This window comes from Sphaeramia orbicularis, chromosome 12 (assembly GCF_902148855.1).
Source record: "Sphaeramia orbicularis chromosome 12, fSphaOr1.1, whole genome shotgun sequence".
Lineage (NCBI taxonomy): Eukaryota > Metazoa > Chordata > Actinopteri > Kurtiformes > Apogonidae > Sphaeramia > Sphaeramia orbicularis.
In genome coordinates, this window is record NC_043968.1 from 64,946,620 (window position 1) to 64,959,504 (window position 12,885).

A 12,885-nucleotide genomic window follows, 5' to 3' on the forward strand; every position below is an offset into this window, starting at 1 on the left:
AAATGTGGACTCAGTGTCATTTTCTGTCAGGTATTCACAGTTATGACCTCCTGATAGCAAAGGCAAAAATAGCTTTCTCTCTTTGAACGTGGTCGGATTGTTGAGTTGCATAAGCAAGGCCTCTTGCAACGTGCAATCACTGCTGAGGTTGGATACAATAAGACAGTTATTTTGAATTTCTTAAAAGATCCTGAGGGTTATGGAAACACAAAGCCTAGTGGTAGACCAAAAAAAACATTCACTGGTGCTGAGCCAGAGGATCTGAAATACATACTAGTATGTATGTTGTACTAAAGAACAACAAATAAATACATATTAGTATATATGTAGTACTAAAGAACAACAAATAAATACGTAGTATTATATAGGCCTGTAACGGTACACAAAATTTTCGGTTCGGTATGTTTTTGGTTTTGAAAGCTACAGTTAGGTTTTTTTACGGTTTGGTACGGGAAGAAAGAAAACCCCTCAAAATGTCTTTAATGCATTTATTATGAATTTTTGAACAATTTTCCCCCAATTTTTGGAGACAATAGAATATAGAAAAAGAAATAATATAATTCTGCTGCTATAAATCAAATAGAAAATAAAATAAATAAAATATTACTAAATGTATTTTAAACATTAGTTTTGCACTTTTCCGTGAAAGGTCATTTTGAACAAACAAAAATCTAATCATAGTTCTGTCAGTTCACATTCTACATAAAAATAACCAAAAAAATTCCACATGAAGTGCAACATGAACAAGAGGGCAAACTGGTATAGAGGGTATGCACATACGTCATTCCCCCCCGGGCCACGTCCCTCTAAATCAGACTGAGTGGCAACAACCAACCTGCTCAACATGATGGAGTATGGCAGTAAATACAGCGAGACCGGGAAAATATGAAATATGAAATTAAATTAAGGACAATTGAACTCGACATGGATCCGTACAAGCTACCCAAGAAAAAGTGGTCCACGAACATTGGCATGTGGCCCAAAATCGGTATCCTTACATCCAGGATGTAGGGGATCATCGCTATTTTTACCTGAAACAAATATACGGTTTCATCATTACTGACAACCAGGGTCCAAAACTAGGGCAGGAAACCAACTGATCCAAAGTCCATTTACAGTAGACCGTGGACTGACCCCAGTGAATATATGCATGATCTACTGGTACTGAGGATATTTACGTCTAGTTAATATCAAGTACTTTATACAACACAGATACTACTGCTTTGTACGAGGAGGGTACATCTTTATTTTTGTAAATTATGATATTTTTCCCACCTGTTTTTAAATTACAGCATTATTCTTGTAATATTATGGCTTTATTGTCGGAATATGACGACTTTAATCTCATAAACAAAGGACATTTTTGTTATATTATGATTTGTTTTTATAACTGCGACTTTATTCTCATGTCATTGTGATTCTTTTTGTATTCGACTTTATTCTTATAAAATTACGTGTTTTATATCGATATTTTATGACTTTATACTCATAGGGACAAGTGTTTTTTTTTTCTTATGTGGCCCTAATATGCTGTCGTAGCTTTATTCTCCAGTACCCCCATATTTGAAAAACTGAGTTAGCCTCAGTTTAAGTTAGTTTACAAATCATGTAGGAGCAAAAGGTTCATAATCACGAAATGAAGAAAAAAACCATGAAAGATCTGATCATGAAACCAAGAGCTTTACTAAGAAGTAACGTTAGCCAAAACAATACATCATTTAAGGTATGATTTTTACCCAAAAATACAGCAAAAATTAATGTTACCTGACATGAAACGGGATCCACAAATCTAGGTTTGGTTTCCTGGATTTGTGGATCCATCTGCTTCTCTTTTCTTTGGCTTTCAGTGTCTGTAAAACAATAGCTCTGACTGCTTTTCAAACCTGTTCATACAATCAATCACACAACAGCTCTTCCTCATTTTTTATTGAAATATTGTTCTTAAGCTTAGATGATATTGAAGCCAACGCTGTTGCTCATCTCTTTTCTGCCACTCAGTGGGCGTAACCACTGTGATTTCCGCTAGCGGGTGATGTCACATGCATACCCTCTATTCTCTTTTAACAAACTGAAGAGCAACATTGACAACAAAATTAACCAAATTATTTATTTTAGGACAGTTAACAGTTTAGGCCACCTTGTGTATTTGTGTGTGTGTATGTGTGCGGGTGCGATTTGTCAAAAACACAGAGGTTTTTTTTTTTTTTTTTTTTTTTTGGAGCGGGCGAGGGGGGAGGGTGCGCAGGCGCAGTTATATACGTGGGGGTCTGGTCCATAACTAACGTATCTAACGCTGGCGTGAAACGAAAGTGAAACTTTACATACTTTAAACGTCCAATTCCTGGGTTCTATTTCTCTATTATACAGCGTGTGTCTGTGTGTGTGAGACAGACAGGGAGAGAGAGCTAGTCTAAGTGTTTTAGAACTACCGTAGTTCAAAGGCGGCAAACAACATCCGTCTTATTAATGTCTCTTTCCCCGTTGTTGTCTTTCACCTGAACCTGAACTGATGCCAAATGGAACTGTAATGATGGCGGAGGGTCTTCAATCTCTTCCCTCCAGGTTCATATCATATTTGTCATATTTCTAACCCTAACCCTAACCTTATGGCAGCTGCTATTTTGTATTTCGGGTCAATGTGCGCTCCTTCAATGTGTCCATGTTGAACTTGTGCGGATTTAAAGTTCTGCATCGAATGACGTCTTTCGTTACTTTTTCTTTTTCTCAACATACTGTGCCATTTCGGTATGTGTACCGTTACAGGTCTAGTATTATATATATAGTACTAAAGAACTCTAAATAAATACATAGTAGCATATATTTAGTACTAAAGAACAACAAATAAGTATGTAGTATTATATATGTGAGACTAAAAAAAACTCAGTTACAAAAAAGATGGGACAAATCTAAGTAAAACAGAATGTAATGATTTGCAAATCTCACAAACCCCAATGTTATTCACTATTAAAAAAAAACAAAAAAAAACATATCAAATGTTTAAAGTGAGAAAATGTACCATTGTTGAAAAAAACATCTTAATTTTGTTGGCAGCAACACATATCCAAAACGTTGGGACAGGGCTGACAAAAGGCTGGAAAAGTAAGTGGATTCTACAGATTGTTCTGCAACATTAAATTTTGAAAACATGTATTTATATTTCATGATCATTGTTTACAGTCAGCTGAGGCAAAGTGTAACACTTCTACAGATTTCCTTTTCTTATTTGTCAGACAGATGGAGAAGAGTTAATTCCTTTACCTTGACGTTAGCGATGTAAACAATTAATCGACTAACGATTAATTGTCGATAAGAATTTGCTCGATTAAATTATTAATTGTCGGTTAATTGCCCTTGTCCACCTGTCCACACTGGTCCAAAGGCTGCCAGTTTGTCTACGCTGTGACGCCGCCGCTGGGATAGCTGGTCATCGAACCGGATCATGGCGCTGATCAGTTAGAACGTCTTTATGGACATGGTGAAGCGAAACACAGACCGGCCAGTCTGTTTGTGGGAGTGGTGAAACCCCCACACGCACAAATGTGGGGTTGGTATCGGATCAGAGCGTTTTCCCCAGAGGTTGGTCTAGTCCACGGTCAGTGAGACAGAAGTTGAAAACATCCTCCAGGCCCCTGATTTGGGCCACAGGTATGTCGAGCATTTGCGAAGCTTTAGGAGGTGGGGAAAAGATAAATGAGCAAAAAGTTTCACTGTCACTTTTGTGGGGGCACGGACTGCATCGCCCATACCTGCATAGTTTTATAAGTAGGATGGAAAGTGACGCACGCGTGCGCACACACAGTTACTAACTAACACGCACGCAACCCCCGGTCAAACTGCGTACATGCGGCCGAGTACCCCCACCACCACCACCCCCATCAAAATGCACGCGCATGCAGCCACCCCCATTACACATTGCCACATCAACAAATGAATTCCACAGGAAACACTGACTGTATCCAATGGTTCAATAAATCAATCATTAAGGAACATGACATGCTTTTTTCATGAAGCATATAAACAATATTTAGCTTTTATTCTCATAGACCCTATTGATGAAGAAATTCAGGTTCTCAGGAAAATTACCGCTTATCAATTAATCGTTAATCGATCGATAAGGTCAACCAACTAATGATTAATGGATTAATCGATAATTTGCATCCCTACTTGACATGTTTCGACTACAACCTATAGCCTTCCTCAGAAGGGTCACTTGTTGTTCCTGTAATGTGTCGTTGTCAGCTGTTTTATCCTGTTTGTCAGGCAACAGGGGGTGATTATGGCCCCTACTGCCAGGCATCCCACAGAGGACAGTGTCCCAGGTGTGGGATAAAGTGTAGAATCCCTCATCCCTGTTCATGGTCCTCGCGGCCCGTTTTCTGATTTCTATGGCCTCCCTGATCCATTGGTGGTATTTGTTGGTTTCAGAGCAGATGACTGTGGCTTTTCCATCTGTCTGACAAATAAGAAAAGGAAATCTGCACAAATTCTAGTACACAGTATGAACCTAATTGGACAAAGTGTAAAACTGTTATATGGTCGTATGAATCGGACCATCAGCTGGTTTTCAACACTCAGTTAAAAATATGCATTTGATTTTATGGGGTGCATTAGTGCCTATAGAATAGGCAGGTTGCACATGTGGAAAGGCACAATTGGTGCTAAAAGGTATATGCCTGGGACTGTTGGGCAGCTACAATCCTACATCAGATAAGAATGGGACAACAAAACTCCACTTACTGGTCTCCTCAGTTCCAGATGTTTATGGACTGATGCTACACAGGGTTAAACATGGAGGTGTCCCAAATTTTTGGAGACATGTTGGTGCCATCAAATTAAAAATTACGGTATTTTTTCTTAAAATGTATTTCTTAAATTTGTGATAAGTCTTCTACGTTCTATTGTGAATAAAATATGGGCTTATAAGAATCGCAATCATTGTTTTTTTGCTTTTTTTTTTTACATTTCACACCACATCCCAACTGTTTTGTTTTTTTGTTTTTTTTTTTGGACTTATTGATTTATACTGTTTTTGACTTTCGTAAAATATGCAAGGATTACATTCTATATCAGTGCTATTAACCAATTAATATGAAATGTTTTATCACTGATTTTGATTACATTGTGTCACTTGTCTTGATTCTACAGTGTTTGTTTAAATTTTGACAAACTAGCACCTGCATAATTTGTGGTTCATGAAATATTCACTAGATACATGATATGTGAGATGAATATTATAGCAGACAATGCTTATATTATCTCAACAAATATTTATGAATCATAGTTTTTTGGCTCTGGAGCAACAGGCAGCAGTTTGCAGTTACCTGGAATACATACCGCCAAACTTCTTTTTGCTGCAATATCACTGACTGTGCACTTACAGTATGTCTTTTCATTGTGTATTTACAGGGCTGACCCACAGAAACTGGACGCATTCATCATGGATAAAGCTTTGCTAGACTATGAAGTCTCCATCGATGCAGATTGTAAAACACTAACAGTTGGAAAACCCTTTGCTATTGAAGGTAACACACAGTTATTTATATAGAAATTTGCAAGTGCTGTTCCTTGGGGCAAAAACTGATATTACTATACAGCAGGGGTGCCAAACATACAGCCTGCCAGAGTCCAATCTGGCATCTGCATGGGAGGAATTTGTGAAATGTAAAAATTACACTGAAGATATTAACAGTCAATGGTCTCAAAATCATCATAGTTCAGGGGCCACATACAGAATAATTTGATAATAATAATAATAATAATAATAATAATAATAATAATAATAATAATAATAATAATAATAACGACTTGGATTTAAATAGCGCCTTTCATGCTACCCAAGGTTGCCTGATAAAATAAAAGAGGGAGGGTGAAGGGGGTGATGGGGGCGGGGTTGTCAAAGGACTTGGTGAAGAGAAATGATTTGAGGTGCTTTTTGAAAATGGGTGGGGATGGGGCTGAGCGAACGTGGAGTGGTCAGCTGTTGTAGATTGTGGGAGCATTGACTGAGAAAGTCCTGTCCCCAAAAGTCCGCAATCTGGTGTGAGGGGTGGCTAGCAGGTCCTTGTCAGAGGATCGCAGAGAGCGTTGCTGAGCATATGAGTGGAGGAGATCTGTGCGGTATTGTGGTGAAAATCCATGGAGAGATTTGTAGGTGAGCAGGAAGATCTTGTAGGTGATGCGTGACTTGACTGGCAAACAGTAGAGTTGTTGGAGGATGGGTCAGACTAGTAAAAGAATAACTTATTAACCTATGAATAATGAAAACTCCAAATTTTTTTGCTTTGTTTTAGTGTAAAAATGTCAAGTTACAAGAAAATGTCTACATTTATAAACTATATTTTTGAAAAAAAAAAAGTGAACATCATGAAATGTCTTAAGAAAAGTGTAATTTTACCAGTATTCTGCCAATTATGATATGTTTTGTGTATTTGTAGATCTTCTGTGATCTGTAAGTTGTAATGCACGTGTAAAAGATAAACTGAGGCATGATTTTAAAGTAACAACTGATAGTTTACAGATGTTAACATTTTCTAAATGTAATTTTACTTTTTCACTGTTATTACTGTACTTGTCTAGCCCACTTGAGGGCATATTAGGTGAATGTGGCCTCTTAACTAAATTGAATTTGACACCCCTGTTATACAGGATCATCTGTTTTATTGATTTCTTACAACATAAGTTGAGACTTAAAACCACTGTCCTATATTTGGCATCTTATTAATATTCCTTCCGTTTAATCATCACAATACAAGTAGAATCTCTTTTTGTAGAATACTATAATTGATTATAAGCTTTAAAAAAATATTAAAATCAATCACATCAACAGTTACACAATGGATAATCTTTTGGCTTTCAAAAGCTTATTTTGTGTTCTGTGTCCCATTAGGCTCTGATCCATTTAGTAAGCTTCCGCTCAGTGTAAAATTGTTCCCCTGGTGGTCACTTCCATTACAGACCACCATAACCCCAGATTTTAGTGTGGTTGTTGTTAATTACTTAATGCACCCTTAAGCCTTCAGGATACAATGCAAATCAATCAGAGTAATTTGTACCGAGGAAACGTACTTCTGTAACTGGCCATTGCAGAGTTTGTCACTTTGCCTGGCATGTAAAGCATTTCTCAGACATAATGACATGGTCAATTACCTGCTTTGGAAAAACTAGCGGCTCTTTGGTATTTGTCTACCAGGACCTCGTTGTAACTATTTGTCTCACAACAGCTATATAACAGCAAAAAATATAATCACCAGACAAGGAGCTGGAGTGGAAATAGATTTGCTGTTGCTGTGAATAATTTCCTTGTGTGTGTCCACCGGCAGGTTATGGCATTGGCCTCCCCCAGAACTCTCCACTAACCTCAAACATCTCTGAACTTGTTAGTCAGTACAAGTCAGATGGTTTCATGGACATGCTGCATGACAAATGGTACAAGGTTGTGCCCTGTGGGAAGCGCAGCTTTGCTGTGACTGAGGTAAGAACAGAGTATCCAACTACACAAAACAGCAGCACATGCATTGCATCTGTCAGTAAATGTGAAATATTTTATCAACACATGCCTTTGTTTTACCTGGGATTTCAAACTTAACGGAATCAGTGTTTAATCAGTGTTTTTATACCAATGAATGAAACAGCTAGATTTAAAATTATTCTAACCAGCTTTGTAAAATCAGATATTTTGCATTTCTTCAGATTATTGCTTTAAATGTAAAACCCTCAAATTCACTCTTAATCTCACATAGATAGGCATGTGTGGGACGAACCTGACGATTATTCAGATGTTGAGGCTGGGGTCCATATTATCAAATAAGAATTTTATTATGGCTTAGCGATTGCTGGGTAACATACAGCCTATCTTTTTATAATATATTATTTGTGAATGTGGTTTTCCAGCCAGATATGGCATATAGTTGGAGTAAAGAAAGAGTAGTTTTCACTCATGGTTTGTCTTCAGTTCGGTTAGCCAGACAACTGTCATTTAAAATCATAATGTTTTTTATTAGGGACCGAGCAGAAAGGTGAAGCCCTCTCACTCACACAGAGTGAGAGGCCTCGCCTTGAAGCAAGGCCCTATTGTTTTTTAGGGGCCGAGCAGGAAAGTGAGGCCCTCTCACTCACACAGAGTGAGAGGCCTCGCCTTGAAGCAAGGCCCTATTGTTTTTCGTTCATTTTTCATTCTTCATTATTATTATTAGGGGCCAAGCAGGAAGGTGAGGCCCTCTCACTCACTGAGTGAGAGGCCTTGCCTTGAAGCAAAGTTCTATTGTTTTTTGTTTGTTTTTAGGGACCAAGCCGAGAGGGCAGATGGCAGGCCCCTATTGTTTTTCATTAGTTTTTAGGGACCGAGCCGAGAGGGTATGAGTGGACCAAAACTCACCAAAACTCACCAAATTTGGCACGCATGTCAGGTCTGGCGAAAATTTGATAAAATGTCAAAATTAACCCCGTAGGCACTCTCTAGCGCTACCTATGTAAAAAACACGGAAACTGCCATAGCGGCCAGCAGGAATGTCATAGAGACATGAAACTAATGCCAAAATGTTCGTTACATCGAGCACTACAAATATTTGGGCGGGCGTCGGAGAACTAACTCCAACAGGAAGTCAGCAAATTGCCTTTCAAAGTAAAACCTTCAAATTAAAACTAGTCTGAGGCCATTTATCATATTGGCTTCTAAATAGCACCAAAAGATAGAGTAAACCCTTCTCAAAAATCTGTCTTCGCAACTTTGTAATTACTGTCTTAGTTATTTGTATATAAGCCCTGAAAAATGCAATGTCTGGGACTAATTTTTCAGTTTCAACTTTTTCCCCCATGTTATATATCTATACGTTCACAAAACTCACCACAGCTCTCCTGTGAAAAAAATTTTTGAGATGGGATGTACGGTTATAGATTAATCACACTTTGTTTGTTTTTATAGTTTTTTCACTTTAAACTGCCATTTGATTCCCTCAGCATGCTCAGAAACTCACCAAATTTGGCAGACATGTCATGTCTGGTGAACACTTTCATACAATATCAAAATTAACCCCTTAGGTGCCAAAATGCGCTCTGTAGCGCCACCTACGAATACAAATTTGCCCCTAGTGGCCAGTAGGAATGTCATACAGATATGAAACCAACACCACAATGTTGGTCTCATTGAGCCCGACAAATCACATGCGCACACCCATGAGCTAAATACAACACGAAGTTGGCAATCTGCCTCTGAATGTATTCTAACATCAAAGAATTAACTAGACAATCTCTTTCCACCATCACTGCTTATTCAGTTCAAACTTTTATGACAGATATTATATATTGATGCATTCAGGAGACTCTGTACGAGCCTCCAGTCCAAGAATTTTTTTTTTTATATAGGATGTACGGTTATGGATTAATCGCAGTTTGTTTCACAGGATCACTGTCTGTTTGACAGAAGGGATTTCTCGGTGTCTTTTTGCTGAGTTATTCATTCTGAGTCATTCAGTAGGCTTTTCAAAGTAAAAATCCAGTTAAAAGGTGATGGTGGTTACAGCACAAAGGTGCAGGTGTTCTGTAGGGATGAAAGATGGATGGATGCAAAAGGGAGAGGGCTGGTGTTGGGATGGAGAGGTGTGAGTGAAGCCGAGGTGTCAATGCTCACGGGTGGCGGAACGCACGGGAAGTGGAACTCACGGTGCTGCTTGCAGCTTTAATTTTTATTTAACCTTTATTTAAACCAGGTTGGTCCCATTGAGGTGAGGGATCTGTTTCAAGGGTGACCTGACCAAGACAGCAGTGATAGAGTCATATAATTGCAGTTCACAATAATAAAAGAATTTGCACACACAGAAAAATCATTGTTTACTCCAATGAATGAAACAGCTAGATTTAAAATGACTCCAATCAGCTTTGCAAAATCAGATATTTTAGCATCTCTTCAAGTTGTTGCTTTAAATTTAAGACCCTCAAATTCACTCTTAATCTCACATAGGCATGTGTGGGACGTAGCTGACGATTATTCAGATGTTGAAACTAAATAACAGTTTCTGGCTTAGTGGTTGCTGGTTAATATACAGCCTTACTTATTCTTTTGTATGTTAACCCTACAGACCTGAAAACGTCGGTCTCTTGCTAATAATGAGCTGGAGACTCAGTTAAAATTGCTGCTTCCTACATTTGCATTAATCTAGAATGTTAACATTAAACATTAAACAGACATTAAATAAACTCTTAGTGGTTGGCCAGTGAGCACACACTTGGATAACTTATGCAGCACTTCTTCATCTTCTAGGCTGGTATAAATTGATTAAAAAAGCAAAACATGAATTCATAACTTGGCTTACACAGTATTACAAGGGACAAGCAAGCAAGGGACTTATAAGTAAAGCAAATATAGGGTTGCTTTAAAATCCTCAAAACCTCCCAACACTTTCTAACAGTCATGAAAGCTTATTTTACAAAGCTCCTCAAATGTTTTGCTACCAAGGACTCCGCTTTCTGTTTTACTATTCCTCCCTGGCCGTTCTTTCTGGCTGTACCCTCATAATACCCTGTGCTCCTTCCTCAACCCCCATGTACAGCAATTGCTCTTTTCTAATTCATACCTTGGCCCCTGACCCTCCAGCTGCTAACCAAGCTCTATTCCCATAACTTCAGTCATAAGCAGTACAGGCCCAGTGGTCCATTCTGTTCTGCTATTACTAAGCACTTAGGTCTTTTAGCAGCCTGGCTGTCTCTCCACCCAGCTGCGACTCTGGAATCCCCAAAAGTGGTTTCTTGCTCAGTAAGGGCTGCACAAACACTTTTTATCAATGGTGAATTAACATCGCACTCATTCAAAAGGAATTCGTCTTCCCTGCTGCATCTCCTGCTTGTGTATTTTCTCCTCTTTATTATTTATTTCTTGAGTTAATGCATGCCATTCCTGTTTACGAAGGCTTATAACCTACGTTGGCTGCTCGTAAGGATGCCAAATCAGGTGGCTGTTAAATTTTGCCTTTCGTCTTTGAACGACATCATCACCTACATTCCTGAAACATTAACTCAAACCTCTGGCTTATCAGTCTAGCAGCTGGGGACACAGCAGTGTCACTGTTGCCAAAGTGAACCATTTACCACTGTGTAATAGATAGATGTGTTAGATGATATCTGCAGCTGCAGACATTTAAATTGCTACAGGTACATTTCATTTTGCAGCATCATGCCTCAGCCTGTCTCCAGTCACTGCAGAAAAAGCAGCTCTGCCACTGCGGTTTTATGTTATATTTTTCGTACCTCTAGGAGTTGGGGGCATTGCAGAGTTACTGCAGAATCATGATGGATAATGAATACCTTACGGATAGTAAGACAGCATAACATCTGTCTAATACTATGTTTGAATTGAATCAAATGCAAGATGCGGTGCACACTTGCATTGGTGGTGTCATTGTCAACAAGTTTAAGAAAAGTAGTGTGATTTGGCACAGGTACAATATGCAGTCAAAACCACACCAGCAGGGAAATTCATGCGATTTAAACTGTATGAATTACTGACAAGTTTGGCTCAGTTTAGTCACACTCAGCATTTTTTTTTTTTTTAGCAATCTTTTATTCCAATGAATGACTACAGCACCAGCAGCAAGCCCCAGATTCTGAAAAGATGAAAAATCTGATGGATTGGCTTCAGTGAGCTGGCCAAACTCACTGGCATTTAGCCAACTCTCTATCACCCCAAAGAATTTGATCCCATTTCAAGAAATAAAATCAATACCAATAAATTACATATTATTCAATTAACTAACATTAAGAGGGCCAAATGAAACATTACCAAGAAATAAATTGTGATCAAAGGAATGAAAATTAAAAGGGCTGTGTGCTCTATTGAAGTCATTAATAGATTTTTGCAGAAAATTTATGAAAAAGAATAATAATAAATGTAGTGAACCAGAGAGGGTAAGCAACAAAAGAAGCAGAGTAATTATGAATAATGAAAGCACTATGAGAAGAATGATTGTTCTGTGTGAATGCATCCATTGGAAAGAGACAGGAAGTCTTTATGTTAAACACTGCTAATGTTGGAGAAAGTTTGAGAGTTCATTCACTCTAACTAGAACATGTTTGTATAAGATTTTGTGTGCCATTATTCATAGAGAGTGCTGTGATGACAGGAAAAAAGAGAGAGTTGGGGATGACATGCAAAAAGGTCACCTAGGCTGTGGATGTTGCAGTGCAAAGTGCAATGACAAATTTAATGTATCATGATGTTTTTTCAGGATTGTTTTATAATGCAATTTATTGCAACTGCAGCTATATTTACATATCTGTGATCAATGAAGGATGTGAAGGAAATATGAAATTAAAACATCTGCAGAAACAGCAACAAGTGCTCATTCACACCCAGAGAAAAGTGACATGTAACGACTTCATGACTACAGTTATAAACTCAATATACATTTCTAGAGGAACACTGACTAATTTTTGACTTAGAATATAAATGCAAGTTGAGCTGAGAGAAAACGGATCAGAAGCTCAGTAAGGAATGGAAAATCCCAGAGGGAGGCTGGGTAATAGTTTCAAAGTATTGAGATTTCAGAGGTATCACAAGAAAAGATCTGTCTGATTTAAAAAACAAAACATCATTTGTCTGACTAATCCTGTTAATATCATGAATAATCTCTCTAAGATAATACTGTATTGTATAAATCATTACCAATCCATTACAGCTTTCTATTCAAGGCAAAACAGTTAATTATTTAGTTTGAAGACTTTTTATTTAATGCATAGTGGGCCGGATCTACTAAGATCCCTATTTGCATGTACGTGTGCTATCTACAGTTTTGTGTGTGGGGTTGAACCGTGGTTTTTTGGGTGATTTACTACGATTGCTTGTGCAAATTACAACAGGTGCAAAGTCTTGGAAACCGCCCTATTTAAATGAGAATT

The 12,885-nt window shown here is 38.1% G+C and overlaps 1 protein-coding gene across 1 annotated transcript in view; it reads left to right on the top strand.

The window, feature by feature from the left end:
• Nucleotides 1-12,885, top strand: part of grin3a (glutamate receptor, ionotropic, N-methyl-D-aspartate 3A) — a 150,620-nt gene that overhangs the window by 105,287 nt on the left and 32,448 nt on the right. The window contains exons 6-7 of the mRNA XM_030148898.1: nt 5,407-5,522; nt 7,320-7,471. Of these exons, the coding sequence (XP_030004758.1) occupies nt 5,407-5,522; nt 7,320-7,471 (268 nt within the window). The remainder of the gene's footprint in view (nt 1-5,406; nt 5,523-7,319; nt 7,472-12,885) is intronic.